The sequence below is a fragment of the Zingiber officinale genome, chromosome 2A, assembly GCF_018446385.1.
Source record: "Zingiber officinale cultivar Zhangliang chromosome 2A, Zo_v1.1, whole genome shotgun sequence".
In the NCBI taxonomy this organism is placed as follows: Eukaryota; Viridiplantae; Streptophyta; class Magnoliopsida; order Zingiberales; family Zingiberaceae; genus Zingiber; species Zingiber officinale.
The window spans coordinates 147005289-147025436 of NC_055988.1; the positions used below are offsets into that span (position 1 = coordinate 147005289).

The following is a 20148-nucleotide window of genomic DNA, read 5'->3' on the forward strand; positions in this document are numbered from 1 at the left end:
GATATACAATATATTAAATTAAAACTCGTCCTGAGGTCTTCGATTTGATATATTGAATGTCCTATAATTCAATCTGATTAAAAGTTATGAGCTCTCAAAATTTATCTCGTATACATATTATAGTAGCTATAATTTTATAGCTGCTACAACTCTAAGTTATAACTTTAAAAGTCTATAATTTTTTATTCAGATTGAATCATGAAACACACAATATATCAAATTGTAGCTTGTTCAGAGATCTTCGATTTGATATATAGTGTGTCCCACAATTCAATTTGAGTCAAAAGTTATAACTTCTCAAAGTTTATTTAATATACATGTTGTAATAGATATAAAACCATAGCTATAATCGTGTGACAACTCAGTTGTAGTAGCTACGAAATCATAAGTGCTATAACTATATAATTGTTACGAAATCGTAGCTGCTATAACTATGTGATAACTTAATTGTAGTAGCTACGAGATTACGAAATCGTAACTACTATAACTATGTAACTGTTATGAAACTGTACCTGCTATAACATGATCCGATTTATGTGGGAATATAGGCGGGAGTGTACGTGTTAGATGTATGAGTGTGTCAAAGTATATTTATAATATTTTATAGGAGATAAATTGTTTTTGATGAAAATTAAAGTGAGATGTTTTTTTTTTTGACAGTCCAATAAAATAGGGGTGTTGTTTTACTTTTGCTTTCTATCTAGATTTTTAATTGGTAGAACAATATTTTCTTTCCATTAAATACATTTTTCGTAGCATAACCCAATGGCAAGCTCATGACGACCGCTTGGCCGTGAACTCATGACCTTGTTGTAAGCTTATAATTGTATCATGAGCTTGCAACTAGACTGATACCATATGAGTTAAGGTGGTGTTTAACTTTTATGGTAAAAGATAATTCGCTCATCCTCAGCGCTCTCGCTAATTCGTCCTTAGGCTAATATGGAGGAGGTAAATCACGGATGACTATTAGCCATTAATACATGCGACCAAAGTATAAGGGAAGATATACTTGGACGTACTGAGTGTTCCCAGGATCTCATATGACAATGCCTCATATCTTAACTACAGTACCATCCCGAGTAAGGATGGTAATGAGGCGGGATGGGGACGAGTTTGTCATCCCCATCTCCGTTCCCGAATTCCATCCCCGCCCCTAGGATTGAGGGAATCTCCGAATCCGAATAAATGGGGATCAAATCTCCATCCTCGCTCTCATTCCCAAAATTATCAATATTAATAATAATGTTATTATTATTATTTCAATTTTTTAATACTAATATTATTATCAATATTATTTAATAATAATAATAGTAATAATAATAATATTATTATTATTATTATTATTATTTCGGAACGGATTTGAAGATGAGAATAACATTCTATACCCACTCTAATCCGTTCCCATCCCCATAAAAAAAATCCCTAAACTTACCCCATCTCCGCACCAATAAAATCGAGATCTCAATCTCCATTTCAGATTTTTTTTCACAGAGCTCTAAATTCATGGAAAAATTTATCAACCCGAGAGAGAAAAAAAGGTGGTGTTTAACTTTGACCTTGCGGGAGATGAGCTTGCCTCTCTAATCGATTGGTAGGTGCAGTGCTCCATTGGGCAGCCGCGATGCTGGATGACGTGGCCAGTATCGCAGCTTCCTTTTACTGTTCCCTGTTCTGAACCAAGCATTTCGATCTCTTTCAGTTGGACGCTAGACTCTCCATCTTGGGTGATTAATAACTCTGTACTCTGTTTAGCATGCCCAAGAGTATACCTTTATTTCTATTTACTTTAACAGTTGGTTGCTTACTCTAACACAGTCATAAAGAAGGTAAAACATGGAGTTTGAAATGTTGGATTCCTCGAAAAAGGGGCCGGGAAAACCTTATCCGTGAGATCGGAATGGGGTCTGCGGCTCTCCAAGATCTTGTCCATTCATGTAAAACCAAGGGCCAGGATCTCATACATACTCTTCCATCAGTGTTTGCATATCTTGCCGCAGCAAAATGTCGACGAGATCAAGCGAACGCAAAGTAGAGATTTGAGAAGAAGAAGAAAGATGACGATAATGGCGACGCTCGTTCGTCGCAGACCCCCGATCGGGACTCTGATTTGGAATAGCCACCCTGGTTTCTCACTTCGTAGATTCTTTTCTTCACCGGCGGCGGCAGCGGGAGAGCCGGAGCGGGGCATCGAGAAGATCCTTGTGGCGAACCGGGGAGAGATCGCCTGCCGGATCATGCGCACTGCTAAGAGGTTGGGAATCCGGACGGTCGCAGTCTACAGCGACGCCGACAGTTCCTCCCTCCATGTTAAGTCCGCCGACGAGGCCGTCCGAATAGGGCCGCCCCCCGCCCGAGCTAGCTACCTCAATGCGTCCGCGATCGTCGAGGCCGCTCGTCGTACGGGAGCTCAGGTTGTGTTGCAAAAGTTTTCTTGTTTTGTTTTTTGTTTTTAAATTTCATCGTATAACTAGCGGATTAAACTTAGAGGTTGGTATAGTTTTAAATTCCATCGAACGCGAAATTTGTTGAAAGATAGGTTTCTATTATCATTCAGGATTCTTAAAAGTTCGAAGATGCAATTTTTCTTCAATGGGCTCGTAGATATTCATTTTAAGGTGTTAGCTTGATCAACTATTTCCTGTTACTGAGATTGCCAATGTTTTAGGCTGTCCACCCAGGTTATGGTTTCCTCTCAGAAAGTGCTGATTTCGCACAGCTTTGCGAGACTGAAGGGCTCATATTTATTGGTCCTCCAGCATCCGCCATAAGAGACATGGGCGATAAAAGGTATGAGTCCAGGTTTCTCTTCCTAATTGGTTCTATTGCTTTCATTGCCAGACTATTTTTAAGATAATTAATCGAACTTCATTGTTAATTTGAGATACATCAGTGCATCAAAGAGAATCATGGGTGCAGCAGGTGTACCTTTAGTGCCTGGTTATCATGGTGACAACCAAGATGCCAATCTCTTAAAATTAGAAGCTGAAAAGATTGGGTATCCTATTTTGATAAAACCCACACATGGAGGTGGGGGAAAGGTATGGCTTTTAGCAATAGTTTGATGGCACTGCATGCTTGCTTCAAACTGTGTGCACACTTTCTCATATAATTTTAACTAGTTAGATGTACTTCTTGATGTGTACTTATATCATGACCATCCACAATAAAAGTTTGCAAATTGAACAAAAATTTGAAGCGTTCATATTAATTCTTAATTGTCGCTTTTCCCATGTCTTCCTTATTGATCTGTTTCAACTCACGCACAAAGTGAGTGTGAGGGCTCATCTGTGTTTTGTTTGAAGCATGATATCCTATTCTGCTTTTCTATCTGAACTCAACCATCCCTTAAATTTAGATGGATGTTTCTTTTGTCCAAAAGGTGATTTTTTGTTCTTAGTTTGTGCTAGTGTGAGCAATAAGTTCAAAAATGTAACCACCAATTTAGCTATTCCTGTAATGCTTCTTCTTCAATGAAGCTATAGCATGGATTTGTTCTAAGTTATAGAAAGTATTTGTCGAACATACATAGCCTCAATATTTATTCTTTCTTATATTTAGTTATTGGTTTTTTTTGAAGGGTATGAGAATTGTTCAAAGGCCTGATGAATTTATCGAAGCTTTTCTGGGAGCACAACGTGAAGCTGCTGCTTCCTTTGGGATAAACACTATCTTACTAGAGAAATATATAACTCACCCCCGCCATGTTGAAGTCCAGGTAAAATTTGATTAAAACTTGCCCTATGCTATAATTTGTTTATGCACTAGCTTAAAAAATCATTTACTACATTCAACAATTGTTTAATATTGTTAGTTCATATTTTTCCCCCATTTATTCCCAGAGATTAGATCCAACATATGAAATGTTGCTCCTTTATATACATATTTGTGTGTGGATAGAACCACACATACACACATATGCACACACACATATTGAGTACTCTGTAAAAGCAATGTTTTATTTTTTTTTGCTTATGTCATTCAAACATTTCTTAAATCTCATCCCAAGCTTTTTACAAGAAACCTACCTTGGTAAATTTCATTGCATTCGCTAGTTTGGGCAAGCACTCTTACCCGTGTCATAATTTTTATTTATTATTAATATTTTTAACTTTAAATGGTTGCCAAAGCTACTTCAATCATTTTGTTTTTCTGATCACATCTTGTTAAGGGCTTATTCGCGGCTTATTCGCGTGAGTGACTGGAAGTATCTGAAGTTTTATTGTAATCATGCTGGAAAATGATTTTGATATTTAAGGTCCATGTATTTGTTTATAATTGCTAAAGTGATGAGTGAAATCAGTGATGTGTGTTCATATATCATCAAGTATATTTGTGAGGAAGTTCGTTGCAGTTACTAAAACCTCTTAACCATCAGAAGAAAACATGCATCCGTCATAAAAACCTATTTGCAAATTCTGAAAAAAAGCACAATTCATTTTAAAATGTACTTGACTGAATTCTGAATGATGACTCTTGGCATATTTGTCATGCCTTACATTTGGTTGATTGCTTTGTTGATCATGGAGGTATTTGGAGATAAGCATGGAAATGTAATACATCTAAATGAGAGAGATTGCAGTGTGCAAAGAAGACATCAGAAGATTATTGAAGAAGCTCCAGCAGTAAGCTTGTGTTCATTGTTAACTTATTGAAAATATCTGGTGATTACTACAGCTGTGAGAATTAAATCTTTGCAGCCAAATGTCACACATGAGTTTCGTTCCCATTTAGGTAAAGCTGCAGTTTCTTCTGCCAAGGTAATTGGTCCTACATGTTCTTTTGAACCTACTTTTGGAAGTATTAAATGAGCTGGTACCAAACATGTTGTTTCAAATCACTCTTTTTTGTGGTCTCAATTCACTTTCTCAGTCTCATCAAACACTAACTTTTTATACTTAAATTCACCATATTGGTCTATGACTGTGCTTATTGTGCGAATTTTTAATTTTTTCACTATCAATTAGTTCAATCCCTTGTTTTTCGTCCTAAAACTTCTGACATTTTAAACTTTCTGGTCTTAGGGAATATTATTAAATTTAATCCTGTTAATTCATGATATGGAGAAGATAAGTGATATATAGGAACTCTTGAAGTTTACCTTTTTGTCTTAATGTGTTCATCCCACTTCTTTTCAATTTATTGTATAAGAGTATCATCATGTAAGTTGACGATTCTCGGATGAGAATGCTAACATATTTCAGTTGAGCTGATAATTATAAATGCTACATTTGAGAATAGTACGTTATTGATTATTCTCATAAATATGTGTGGAAAAACAGTTTAAGCTGGCATGTCAAAGTGTGACCTAATATAATTTCTCTGGTAGATAACTTGAAGCCAATCAATAAAAGAATGTGCATGAGAATTTGACATAAAGCTTAAGAATGCTTAGTTGAAAGAGTTAACATAGTTTGATTATTCTTAGTTTCACTAATGATTTTAAGTTAAATAAAAAAGGCTTCATATGGCTTAAGACTTGAACTAAATGGTTGGGACATTCTAACTTAATTTTTTTATTTTTGTTGAAATTATTTTAAAAAAATGAGTTAAATAAAAAAGGCTTCATATGGATTAAAGACTTTAACTATATCTTTGGGACATTCTAACTTATTTTTTTGTTGAAATTATTTTTTTTTAAAATGATTCTTTTTCTTGTGTTTGGTAAGACAAATTTACCCAACCTCCTCCTTCCTACCATATATCATGCATACATGTAGAGGATATAGCGTGAAGACTGAAGAATTGAACCTCCCAAGTTAATGCAAGGGTAAAGCTCCTCATACAAAATCACTAGCCGTCTAAGCTAGGATACTCCACATATGGGTGCCTCAACAATCTCTGACATAGCTATGCGAGATTAAGGAATTCCTCCCTGCACACCCATCAAAATCATCATATTCCTTATTGGGCAAGGGTGCCCTATGTTAGTACCTAGCATGAAAAGCCTATGTGCCTCACTCACAACTCTTAAGGTAGCATGCCTCTTTGCATTTGTTCTCTCAAAATCCCAACACATTTTTGCATTTGCTTAGTCAATTTAGCCCTAATAGAAGTTTGGCTAGTTCAAGCATAATGATGTTGTGTAATGCAACGGTCGAATGATGAGGTGGGGATGTTAGTGGCAACCATCCCTAAGTCCTTTATTTAATATAATATTTTATTTAAAAAAAATTAATTAACACTTTGTAGAACAATTACCTCACAATTTAAATTACCCGCATAGCTAGTTATAGCAAAGCCAACTCATAGAAAAGGACTAGGGACTTGCCTGATCCACACTTATAATCACCTCTAGGCTTGTTGACTTGCAATATAGGACTAAGGAACTGCCTCTTGCCTATCAATTTAGCTCATTCATTTCCTCATCAAGTAACGATCCCAACAACTTTTGTCATAATGATGATTATTTACATCACAATTGGGATAAGGTAGAAAGAACGTTGACAAAAAAAATATAAAATATATATTCAATTGCATTTCATTTGACAAGTGATGCGGTTAAGAAAAGCTCAATTATGGGTAATAATTCATGCACCTAAACTTTGATAAGTGGGATATGATGTCTTTGGTTGCTTTTGTTAACTGGGAAAAACATTGTATTGATCTTATTCTTGAAAGCATCACTATTACATGGTATATATTAAATTTAATATAAACTCTAAACCTAAAATATTTAATGTGGGACTAAACTTACTATACATAACTCCTAGAAAGTCTAAGACTCCTCAAGCGGGAGCATAGATACAATGTTCAACTTGTTATACAAACTAGAAAAGATAACGGATTAAGACATGAGAATAATGAAACCTAAAACATTAAGACACTAATTAGCACATCAATTGAGAGAGAAAGATGTAAGATCCATGCAGATGAGAAACTTGACAACTACTGAATAACAGGCATCACGAGAGCTACTTGGCTGATGACATGAGTAGTAAGTTCAGCTGAAGACGTGAGTAAGAAGTTGCTCATTTAAAGATGCTAGCAAGAAAGAACAGTGAGGAAGGAGACAAAGCTTGTTGCCATAGAAGCAACATTGGGAAGATGAGATAGCTAGGATAGAAGATCTGAAAGTGGCAAAGAAGGAAACTATCAAAGAGGAAATAATTTGAGATTGTGTTAGAAAGTTTATGCTAAAGGGCGAGGAGATGCACCAGCAAGTAACACTTGATACAGGTACATGCTCTTTCAAAGAGGAAATAAATTGAGATTGTGTTTGAAAATTTATGCTAAAAGGTGAGGAGATGCACCGGTAAGTAACACTTGATACAGGCACATGCTTGGATCTGTAGAACTCTAGGAAAGGGCTATCATGCAAGACAGAGAGTAATACAATTCTATCAAAAAGGTGTGCTAGAGGACACTTTTGAGGAGGCACTGTGTGCAAATGACTTTGATGATGTCTTTACTGCATCAATTGTAGAGGATGTGCACATAGGAGGAAAATCATAGAGGATCCAATCAGAGATGGAAAACATGAAAGGTGAGCTTGACTGTACCTGTTGGCAGCTCCACGAGGAACCAAGTGGCAAAAAGATGGAGGAAAAGTGTAAGGATTTTGTGCTTGTACATTGGTGAACTACATTTTGAATGGAGGTGTGGCCTTTGGCTTGTCGCAGGTGCAAGTGGGATGAAGCAGAACCTATGGGCGAGACCAGGAGATTTGGAACATTGTGTTTCATGAAGAATTGACCTCAATGCAATTAGGGAGTGGCCTAATGGTTGCCATTGCAGAAGCAAGCATAATTCTGGAACTTGCTCCCAGGAAACCAAGGAGACAACCATGATGATAGGAGCTTGAGAATATGACATCAATGCAGGGAGATCGTTTATATCATTTTAAAATCAATGGCTTCCTCCTAAGTGATTATTATTATTAATGGTTTGATGCCTAACTCTAGCCTGAACAGGAAGTTCATGAGAAACAATAAACAAAACTTCAATTGACATCAGTTTGATTAGTGATTGAGTTGAACAAAGCTCAATCTTAAAAAAGGATTCATGTGGTTTTAGCCCAAACAGTCAAGAGAGGGAAATCTAACTGAGTTGTGCTTGATCATATGTCTAGTACCATTAAACAAGACTTCAGCAAGTGACATAGACCTGGTGTGAAGCATAGGGAGATTTGGTGAGGTTTTTTTCTTTTTATTTTTAAAACTGCAGGTGGAATTAAAATATTGATGGCATGGATGCTTTTATTATAAAACAAAGTCATGCATAGGTTATTGATAGACTGATTGAATGATGTTGATTGGGTAGGTTATTTCACAGATGGTGTTCCATATCAACCTATTGTGTCCTTGTTCTCCCTTAGAGCCAATGTTTCTTGAAATGGAAACTTATATAAATTGATTGCCACTTTAAAGTTACGTTAACGAGTATAAATACAAGGAGAGATGACTACCTAGGGTAACTAACCTTAATGTTTTTTCTGTCATTATCTTCTTTATGCTTCTATGATTTATTGTACTCTAACTTCATTATCCCTGTTGCATTGATTACCTACGAAGGCAGTTGGTTATTACAGTGCTGGAACAGTAGAATTTATAATGGACACCATCTCAGGGGAGTTCTACTTCATGGAGATGAATACTCGTCTTCAGGTATGTTGAATGTATTTTAGATTCACTTACATTGCTGCTACATCTGCAAGCACATAGTGGATATAAAAGGAAGAGGCACATGTTGGTCTTCCATGCTTTCTCATAATTTATTTCTAGAACAAATGCCTTATATCTATTCTTTTGTAAAGGTTGAGCATCCTGTCACTGAGTTGATCGTTGGTCAAGATCTTGTGGAGTGGCAGATTCATGTTGCAAATGGGGGACATTTACCATTGAATCAAGAACAAGTGCCGCTGAATGGTAAATCCTTGAGCATGATAACCTAGTATCACCATCAAATATGTTTCAGTTTGTTATTATTCTCTTGTCTTGATTTCCACATATATATTTTTTCTTTTGAGCTGATGTGAAAATTTGGTTCAAATTTTGCCTCTATCATGGAAATTTTATACACATTTAACTTACACGTGTAGCAAATTCCTTCACTTATCAAATGTTGCCTGCTTACTTAACATACTTGAAGTACTTGAATACATTTAAAAAATTCAGTGTCTAACTCTAGTTTCTCAAAATTATACAAACCTCGTTCATGCAGACACTGTCATTTTAGGCAGATTTTCCTGAATTTTGTCCACTAGATTATGCAGATACTGTCCATATTCTATTTTGTTTATTTTTTTTTTTCAAAAAAAATATAAAATTATTTTATTGCAATGATACAACACTGCCTTTCTTGGAATAGGAAAATGCATAAGATCATTTTTTTAAATTTTTTTTTTTTTGAACTCTAGGCCATTCTTTTGAAGCTCGAATATATGCCGAAAATGTTCCAAAAGGATTTCTGCCTGCAACTGGAACACTACATCACTATCGGCCAGTTCCAGTTTCATCTACTGGTATCACACATGAAATGATTATCAGAAAAATCTCTGTTTTACATTTTTGTATTAATTGTTTGATTGATACAGTGCGTGTTGAAACTGGAGTGGAGGAAGGGGATACTGTTAGCATGCACTATGATCCTATGATTGCTAAACTTGTAGTATGGGGAGAAAACCGATCTGCTGCCTTAGGCAAGCTGAAGAATTGCTTGCACAATTTCCAGGTGCATTTAACATACTAAAATTTGTATATTTGTCATTTAACATTAAATGATCTCCATGGTGTCGCTGTAATTATTTCTTATTGCATTTTCCATCCTGATATCTTCGCTATATGTTCTCATGTAAATGTCTGTTCATTTCATTAAGCAGTCAAATGCAACATTTGGCAAATAGTGTCAGAATCAATTAATTATGCTTATATCAACTGTCTAACTCATGTTAACCTAATGAATTATTTCGACCTTGTTTGGTTGTTTAGTTGGAAATAAGGACTAGTTATTTCCTTTCTTTACTAAACACTGATTTGCATATGATTTCTTGCAAATTTAAGAGAAAAATAACTAATAGTTACATCAATATGGTAAAACATGGATAAAAGACTATAAAATTAACTTGCCATTGCTAAAACTGTTAGGTTGTAACAAGTGATTTACCTTGGTTGTTGGTTACACTAAGGATTAGCTCTAAGGCCCTATTTGTTATTATTTTAAGATGAACAACTAGATATATTCAAGATACATCTTCTTTGGTGTAGATTATTTACAATGAAATGGAGAAATTTTTTTGAAACTAACAATTTACATTAGGTAGAAATAATACTAAATCTATGAATGCAATTTTGAACTTTCAACATCAAGAGGCTCTTCACCATTTACTAAACTGAGATATAGAGATATAAATGAGGATATCATTTTCTAGAATAGAGATAGAGGTTCGGATGAAGAGGATCTTCTTGGGTTTTTTGTGATCACAATAGGTCCTTAGGCTAAAAGTATTTTTTGATTAGATTATAGGATGAGCAGTTATATTTTATAGGTTAGGGTGTTGAACAATTATAGACAATATTAAAAAGGTGTGACAAAGATTAAATGCTAAGGACGTGATTAAAAAAGTGTAACAAAGATTAAATGCTAAGGATGTGTGGGGTTATTAATAGGTTTTAAAGTGTATGGAGTTGGTGCATAGTATCCATATGCTGTATTTGAGAGTGTTTGTAGTTACCTATGCTGTTCATATTAAAATAACATAAAAAAATTTCACTTCCAAAATGAATTACCATAGTAAAAATTGTTTGGCAATCATAGGAACAAATTATGTAGGCAAGAGAAAAAAGACATCATAAATTATCTGAGAAGGGGCTAGGCAGGTAATAATGGGGAGTTTTAGTTGAATTTGTTCAACCTAACAGGTTTAAGTAAACCACATCTTTGATTATTTAAAAGTTGGCATATGCAATTGTATAGACCACATGTGGAGATCACCTAGTCCGTCTACTGATGTCTTTCTCATATAGGAGACTGCATGTAATATCCGAGGCAAGTCCTCGCCATATATGCTTAGGTGGTCACCTATGTGGTTGCCTAGGCCACTTTTTGAAGCATTCAATAATAGAAAGGAAAATAAAAAATAAGAGCCAATAGTTGATGACAAAATGAGAGAATAATTAGATCATCTGGACATTTATAAAGACAATCAATTGTCTCATATAAACAATTTGAATCATCAAATAGAGTTAAAGATGTAATGGGTAGATGAACACCAAATAAAATTTATGGAACATAATTAAAATCAATTTGAAAGATTTGAATGTTTCAAGTATAATGATTCTGTGGCCAATTCTACAATTTTTCAATGTCAGTATAATGATTCTGCAACCAACTGTATAGAGTTGGGGCTAACACAAATTGTTGGTAGGTTAACAAGAAATAACTTTTCAATCCTTCTTGATTTTTCTTCAAAGAGAACATGCCCTAAAATATATAAAAAATGACTAGTAATATAAGATTGACTCACTGCATAGTTCACATGCAAATATTAATAAATATTAAAAACCTTATATTGATAAAATTCCATAAGTATATTAATATTGTTGGGCACATCCAATACATACAAAAATAGTATATGCCATCACTTAGTGCATAGCACATTAAATGATAATCAATTTTAATTAACAATTAAAATTGTTTATATATATATTTATCAAGGTTTAAAAATTCACCAGGCGCTAGTCGGGCGCCAGACCGGTGCCTAGCGCCTAGGCCACTTAGGCGGGGACTAGACACCGCTAGGTGGATTCCACGGTATTAACATAAATTACATAATAAATTACATTCTATAACTCCAACACAATAACATTAAATTTAAAATGAGTATAAAATTACACAACTAATAAAATATCACAATTTTATTTTTACTTCTCCATAATTTTTAACAATTTGTTCTTCATCAGACACAAACTCAATATCATCATTATGATCCTCTTTTTTTTTCGGATGCAAAATCATTCTTGTGAAGTTCTCTCACTCTATAGCTTAACGGAGTTGTCTGATGAATTGACATTTCCAAAGGATGAGACTTTAGCCAACCTTCAATTCAATCGGGTCCAAGGCATTCGGAAGGATCAGACAACCAATTTTTCTTCAAATAGATTTCTCCAGCTTTTTATCTCTTTGATTTCTCAAGAATATGGGCTTCTTCTTTCGCTCTAATTTCTCCAGCTCTGGTTACTTAGTACGATAATGATGAAGTTTGGTACTAGCCACTAGGGTAAGCCAACAAATCGATTTTCTTGTTGGACCAAAGTTTAGGGCTTATAAAACTTAAACCCAACCCAAAAAAAAGGGTTACATTTTAGTTTTTTTTATTGGGCTTTAAATTTAAAAGCTCAAACTAAAAAAATCATGAAAATCCTGTATTATTACCACGATGCCTAGACGATTCGACCGATTAGTCGGCGCCTAAGGTCGTCTAATCCTGCCTAGGTGCCGAGGCCTCCTAAGTTGGCCGACTAGCATGTTTTCAGTATGGTTGGCTGGCGCTTAGTGCCTAGGTGGCCACCTAAGCCGATTTTTAGAACACTGATATTTATATATAAATATTAAAGTGGCGTTTATATGATTAATGCCTAAAGTGTTTATCACTTGCAAAATAAATATTTAAGCTAGCAGGTACAAGTTACAAGCTACCAAGATAGCTTAGGCTTTCAAGTCTAAATTTATCCAACAAACCAAATAAAGCATTTTTAGATTGTGCATAGGCTGCATATGCCATATGGGTGCCTTTTTTAGAAGTGAGTCTATCATAATGTTACAAGCTTTATTGTCACTATGTAGGTCCCTTTAAAATGTGGTTAAGTGGGCACATATGCACCTGCAATGAGCTGTTTAAAAACTTCATGATATCTTTCAATTGTACATATTTGGTAGTTCACAGGAAAATGAAACCGCATTCAGAATTTGGGTTTGAGTTTGATTGGTACTGTATCATATCTTACCAATATCAAAACAATAAAAAATTATTAAAACTAAAAAAATTTATGTTGTAGAGCATAATATCAAGACTATACTGTTACATACCGGTACAAATATTACTTTCGGTCTATATATCAATACATATTAGTAAATAACGTCATTATTGGGAGGTACAAACCAAATTTTTTTATTTAAATTGTTTTGTGATCATTGTATTTCTTGAGACATTAGAATATTAATTTCTTATCTAAACGTCACAGAAAAATAATTTGTAGTTAGAAAATATCCCTCAAGGTTTGCATGTTGGAGAAAATTAGCACGGTGGTTGTTTACAGCAATAAACAATTTTAGGTATAACAATATTTATTCTCATGCTTCTTGTTTTATTATGCAATGATCATTTGGACCCCTAAAATTCTAAAATTCATCTCTCTTTCTTGGTATGTTTTCTTTACAATAAATCAAATAGGAAAAATAAAATCAATAATAATATGCTCAGTTATTTATCTCCTGTGGTATGATTGTATTCTAATTGTGAGTGAATTCGTTGCAGGTTGCTGGGTTGCCTACCAACATCGCATTCCTCAACACACTTTCAGATCATTGGGCCTTTAAGAAGGGTCTAGTTGAAACACACTATATTGAACATTTTAAAAATGACCTTTTTCCCTATGAATTACCAAAGGAAATGTATGATGTTGCTATGCAAAACGCAACAGTTGTTGCTGCCTGCATATGTGAAGTGGAGAAAATCACATCTAGAGAGACTATTCCAAGTACGCTGACATTGACATTTTAAATATGCTTACCTGAATCCTCATTATTTATCACGTCTAAGCAGTTAGCATCATGCATCATTGACAGGTGACAATCCGTTACTTTCACTGTGGTATAGTCACACACCTTTCAGAATGCATCATAATGCAAAACGCCTGATAGAACTAGAGTGGGATAAAGAACTAATTGGCAGCTTTGAGGAGATTCTGAAGCTTGTGATTACCTACCAACCTGATGGGAGCTACTTGGTTGAGGTCAGACAGTATGGTTTGTGAAAATTTTGGTAAAATTTTATTTTTTAGAGAAAAAGGAAAATAAAATTAAAAGAATAAATTTGTTATGACCTCAATTTTTCTATGAATGAAAACTATTTGTTGACACGAAGGATATTAATCTGTTCCTATAATGAGAAAAAAAATCACTTTTTTATTTTTTATTTTTTATTTTTTTATTTATTTTGATAGCATACCCATTCTCTTAAAATTTGTAGCAACCCCATTTTGCAAAACAATTTTGGTTCTTTGAGAAGAATATTAAATATTTTATGAAAATTGTCCTGAACAAGTGCAGCTTAAACAAAGCCTGAATGTAAGAACAGTTAGTTTGGTAAAGATAATTAACAGTTGTCACTAGCATTACTGACTGAATATGTATTTGTTAGCAATATGGAGACTTTTTTGCCTCGTGGTTTAGTAAGGCACTTCAAAAAGATAAGTGATAGACAATTTGTTTTCAGAGATTTTAATTTCTTGAAGTTATTGACAGTTTTCCACTAGTTATCAAGGCTACATGCAAGTCTTCAGATTTGTCATCTGGGCTAAGGGTTGTGTAAGTTATGATATAAACTAAATGATTTAAGTAGGAAAAAGACTAAGTGTGAGTTATGACTTGAAGGGTTAATTATTAAATCTATCATGAACACTTTAAGGTTTTAACAAATCTATCTCATAATCAGTTTCTATGAAAATATCTCACATGCTTTCAATTTATACCAAATCTATAATGGAAGAAAAAAATTATGACCAATTTTTCTATTAATAATTGATAAAATTGTTTTCGCATGACTTCATGTGTCATTTTGACATCTCAGTAGATTGTTTAATGATCAAATATGTCATATGTTAATAAATTTGTCAATTAAGGTTCAAAATTGTTTACATTTTGACTTGTTTTTAAAATATAAAAATAATTATGTTTGAGATTTGAATTTATATATGCCATGATGTAATATTCATCTAAAAAAGTGTCATTTGATTGGTTGAGTTGGCAGCAATTGGATAGATATGTGGTGATAAATTGGTAATTAATCCTAACTTCAAATAAGGATTTCAAAATTTTCTCTTTTGAATTTTTAACATTTTTGATCATGAAGAAATTATTCAATCTGTTGGCTGCCAAATCATCTTTTAGATCAGCATAATTATTTTTTAGTTGATTGCACTTGTAAATTTTAAAGAAAATTTACAGAATATATAAAAAAAAAAATTGGCACAGTAATGATAAGTATTTCCTAATATTTATTTCTAGGATTCATGGAAAATTCATCATAGTTCATGTTCATTGGAAAGAAAAAACTACCGTGTGGAAACCCTCCTACCTTTATTAAAGATTTAACACTGCCCCTCAAGGATCTGTGCATGTATGCTAAAATGTTTGGATCCAAACAAAGTTGATATCGTGTTTTTTTTTTTTTTTATAATGTTAGTGTAATCAATGCCTTATTGCTTTCCTTTTGCTACATTGTAGACTGAAGGCGGTGGTCCTCCTGGTTTGGAAGTGAAGGTTATGCATGTAGGAAATAGAGATTACAGAGTAGATGTTAACGGGCTGCAGACCGATGTGACTTTGGCAATATATTCAAAGGTAAATTGTTAGAAAAATATCTTTACTTGCTTGGAAGGACATTAGTACAAAATCTTCACAATGCCTGGTTTGGTTGAACGATCATGGACACACGTTTTCTTTCTATCTTACTCAAATATGCGCAGTCGAGTACATGGCTTGAGTTGTTTTTTTATCATTTTGCTGATACCAGGAAAGAAACAAGCACTTTGAAGTTTGGCAGGGCAAGCATCATCATCATTTCAGGCAATCTGCTAAGCTTCATCAATCAAGTGATAATGAATTAGAGCACAAAACCAATTTGCAGACCTCTCATCCCAAAGGAAGTGTTTTGGCGCCTATGGCTGGTTTGGTGGTTAAAGTGCTGCTTCAAAATGGTGCCTTCGTCGAGGAAGGCCAACCTATTTTGGTTCTTGAAGCAATGAAAATGGAGGTGAAGACAATTTACAGTTTCATCTTATTTATATATTCTATTTGTTTCACTTTTGAATCATATTAACTAAGTCTCGGTGGTGCACGCTTTTCAGCACGTCGTCAAATCTCCCCGTGCTGGCTACTTGAATGATCTTCAAGTTTCTGCCGGCCAACAAGTCTTCGACACCACTGTGTTGTTTAACATAAAGGTAAAAGCCCTGGACGTTTCATAGAGAACTGCCAATTTGCTTATTCCCGGTTTGCTTACCATGTTTAATTCTAATATTCCAGGATAAACAAGATTGATAACTAGAAAATACTTATTACCTCAAATGCATTTTGAGCTACAAGCCTGAACTACATGAGCAATCCTTTGATCGACAAAGAGATCTGAGTTCGAGGACAAAAATCTGAGAGAGTGTATCATGATAAACCTTGCACAGTGAGTCATGTAAATTCAAGTTCCTCAGTTTTAAGCAGAATACTTCATCCGTATCATCCTTACACTGATAAATAAATCCCTTTGTTGGCTAAACTTGTAGAGTTTTTAGAACATTAACGATTTAATAAAGGAAATTTGTCAGTTGTTTTTCTGTGCGATACCTTGTTTCTTGTTTGATTTTGATGAAGTGTCTGAAAGAAATCGGAGGTCAATGACATGGTTGATGTCAAGAAATGTTGAATGAAATTCTCTTCATTTTCTCTTTCAAACTTTTCTATGTATAAGAATGAATATATATATATATATATATATATATATATATATATATATATATATATATATATATATATATATATATATATATATATATATATATATATATATATATATATATATATTCATTAAAAATATATACATAAAATTTTTTAAAATTTTTATGGTACATTGTTTATACATAAAAATTTAAAAAATAAAAATATTATATTTCTAAATAAGGAGATTTTCCATATCAAGGAATTTATATTATAAGAGATTTTTCATATTAAAAGATTTTCATAATCAACTATCCTTAAATAAGTAATCTTTTCAATACAAGCTGGTGAATATATATCATTAATTCTTGATTTGAATATAATCATTGAAAAGTCGTGTCCGTTAAGTTTCCTTGTGATTACATTTACAAGTTGCTCCTTTATAAATATATAGGGAGTATAAATTAATTTGTTGTCTAACTTCTCCTGTATAAAGTGTTTATCTATCTCGATGTATTTTATCCTATTATGTTGTATTAGATTATAAGTAATATTAATGATTGACTTATTGTGGTAGCATAGTCTCATAGGCTCTTCCCATTTTATTTTGAGATTTTCTAGCATGATCTTCAACCATGGCAGTTCGCACACACCTTGAACTATAGCTATGCACTCTACTTATGCACATGATCGAATTACCACATTTTGTTTCTTACTCCATGTGATCAGATTACCACCTAGGAACGTCCAATAACATGTAGTGGAACGTCTATCACTCAGAGATCCTACATAATTTGCATTAGTGTAAGCTTTAAGAATTAACCCCTCACCTTTCTTGAATAAAATTCCTTTTTCTGGATTAGCTTTCAAATTGTGTAGTATGCGATTTGCAACTTGTAGATGAACTTCTTTAGCTTATGCATGAACTGACTTATCACACTCACAACATAAACAATGTCTGGCCAAGTGTATGTTAAATATATTAGTTCTCCAATCAATTTTTGGAATCCTTCTTTGTCTACTATATCATCATTCATCTCTCTAAATTTATGATTGAGATCAATCGGAGATAAAAATGGGTTACATGCTAATTTATCTATTTCTTTCAAAAAGTCAATCACATCTTTTGTTGGGGAATGAAGATACCTCGCCAAGACTGAGCTACTTCTATCTGGAGGAAGTATTTTAAGCACCCTAAGTCTTTGATATCAAATTCCTTTGCCAACCAATTTTTCAAGGTCTCCTTTTCTTTTTCATCATTTCCAGTAATAATTATGTCATTAACATACACCATGATCTGGCGGTTAGAACACGGGACCCCATAGCGAGGGGTCAACGCCACGTGGAAGTCAAAGGGCCAGGTGGTCCATCGGAGAAGGGTGAGCCGACCGGACTCATGAGAGAAGGGCAGACCGACCGGCCGACCGGAGAAGGATGAGTCGGCCTCCCGACCGGCCGACCGATGAACATCCGATAATAAAAAGACGCCCTGACAGAGATCGGGGTTCTGACGCTCGATTGAACAGTAATGAAGGGCCGAGCGGACGTCATGATCGTCCGAAGGCAATGTAACATACTGCTAGTAGTCCCTACATAACATCTTACCGAAGATCTCCCCAGCATGCCGATGGAGAGAGAAGGTCGGACGTGAAGTAAGTGCCGTCCGGCCAGGCGTAAGAAGAATGCCAGCCGGACGGACGCCCCGTCCCACCGGCCGGACGGACGCCCCGTCCCGCCGGCCGGACGGACGCCCCGGCCTGTGGTCGGTAGAGGAGGACCAGAACATCTTATGACAGCTGTCAAGTCCTATGGCTAGGCCATACTCCAAGTCTGACAACGAGGTGTTCTGTTGTCCCATCGAAGACGTGCTTGGACTGTAGCAGTATGGCGTCAGGTAAGCTTTCTGACAGACACATACCGAGGTATGGGCTGCGGACACGTATGCGCCTCGGTGGACGTGCAGGAGCTCTTTCACCGCTCTATATAAAGAGCCTTATACTTCGCCGGAGGTACGCGTTGGACACCTTTGGAGCCACTTTTTTCACTACTTGCTTGCCTGACTTGAGCGTCGGAGGGTCGCCGCCGGGAACCCCTTCCCGGCCCGACTTTTGTGCAGGTTTGCCGGAGGTTCGTGCAACCAGTCGAAGATCCACGTCAGCAGCCGGGGAGCGCCACGTGCCCAACGTCCGTTGATTCAGCATTCGGACAGGATCAAATTGGCGCCGTCTGTGGGAACACTCTTGCATCCGAACGAAAACAATGGACGAGGCTGGACGACAACACACGGTGACGCTTTCCACGGAGGAACTCGACGCTCTGATCGAGTTGAGGGCCGCCAAGCTTGTGGAGCAAAAACAGAAAGCAACAGCCGAGCGGCCGGAGCAGCAAGCAACGTCAGCGTCTGGTGGTCGAGCGGAAGCACCACCTGCCACCGTTGCATTTCATCGGGCCCTATTCCGCACCCCCGAAGCCGCACCCACTCATAGAGATCGGGGATCTTCTTCGGATGAAATGCCGAGACGAGATGACAGAAAAGGAAAAGCCCCTCAAGCGGACTCATCGCCCGAGCGGATTAATCGCCAATTTTCAGAGGCTATTCTACGAGACCCTCTGCCCAAGCACTACGTGCCTCCGACGATCGGCGAATACAATGGAACCACCGATCCGGATGATCATTTGGGCAAGTTTGATAACACGGCAACCCTGCATCAATACACAGATGGGGTGAAGTGTCGGGTTTTCCTCACCACCCTATCTGGATCGGCTCAACGTTGGTTTCGGAGGTTGCCGGACGGATCCATCACAAGCTTCAAGGACTTCCGAACGGCCTTCCTCCACCACTTTGCAAGCAGTCGGCGCTATCAAAAAACCAGCGTTAGTCTGTTCGCCATCAAACAAGAAGCCCGTGAATCGCTCCGAGCTTACATCCAGCGGTTCAACAAAGTGGCCATGGATATTCCAACGGCCACCTCGGAGATCATGATGAATGCCTTCACACAAGGCCTCGTGGATGGGGATTTCTTCCGATCGCTCATTCGAAAGCCGCCCCGAGACTATGATCACATGCTACACCGGGCCAACGAATACATCAACGTGGAGGAAGCGCAAGCGGCCCGGAAAAAAGAAACTCCAGCCGAGCGGGCTCCTCCTGCCGAACGGAAGTCGCACGTTGCTCATCAGCGACCCAGAGGACCACGGGCCGAAGCAATTCGAGCTCATCCAAGACCTCATGTCCAAGAAGTAGCAGCCGAGCGGCCTAGGACAAAGAAGAGATGGACCCCAATGTTCTGCTCCTTCCACCGGACGTACACACACAACACCAAGGATTGCCGCAGTCTTCCTCTAATTGCCCACCCCGTTCCCAGAGGCGCCGGTCGTCGGTCGCCATCAGCCGACAGACGGTAGAGGCCTCGTGAAGCCGATCGGATGGTAGCCGACAGGCGGCAACAACCGACTCCCGAGCGGCATCGCTCTCCGAGGCGGGAGAATCTCCGAATGTCT

At 36.4% G+C, this 20148-nt stretch overlaps 1 protein-coding gene across 2 annotated transcripts; it reads left to right on the forward strand.

The window, feature by feature from the left end:
• Nucleotides 1–1980: 1980 nt before the first annotated feature.
• LOC122042560 (methylcrotonoyl-CoA carboxylase subunit alpha, mitochondrial-like) lies at nucleotides 1981–16547 on the forward strand. 2 transcript variants are annotated; one of them, XM_042602729.1, is made up of 16 exons: nucleotides 1983–2414; nucleotides 2669–2790; nucleotides 2894–3041; nucleotides 3581–3718; nucleotides 4530–4625; nucleotides 4701–4760; nucleotides 8514–8606; nucleotides 8756–8867; nucleotides 9359–9463; nucleotides 9536–9672; nucleotides 13475–13697; nucleotides 13786–13952; nucleotides 15445–15561; nucleotides 15734–15973; nucleotides 16068–16163; nucleotides 16246–16547. In XM_042602729.1, the coding sequence occupies exons 1-16, from the start codon at nucleotides 2058–2060 to the stop codon at nucleotides 16258–16260; spliced, it is 2226 nt and encodes a 741-aa protein (XP_042458663.1). In that variant the 5' UTR covers nucleotides 1983–2057; the 3' UTR covers nucleotides 16261–16547. The 2 variants fall into 2 exon arrangements, with proteins under 2 accessions (XP_042458664.1, XP_042458663.1); XM_042602730.1 differs by lacking the exons at nucleotides 15734–15973; nucleotides 16068–16163; nucleotides 16246–16547 and having other exon boundaries at nucleotides 1981–2414; nucleotides 15226–15562.
• The last annotated feature ends 3601 nt before the right edge of the window (nucleotides 16548–20148 follow it).

Coding starts and splice junctions, on each gene's coding strand:
- LOC122042560 (XM_042602729.1), top strand. CDS start 2,058: ATGACGATAATGGCGACGCTCGTTCGTCGCAGACCCCCGATCGGGACT. Junction 3,042..3,580: donor CACATGGAGGTGGGGGAAAG/GTATGGCTTTTA, acceptor TTTTTTTTGAAG/GGTATGAGAATTGTTCAAAG. Junction 15,974..16,067: donor TTGAAGCAATGAAAATGGAG/GTGAAGACAATT, acceptor CACGCTTTTCAG/CACGTCGTCAAATCTCCCCG.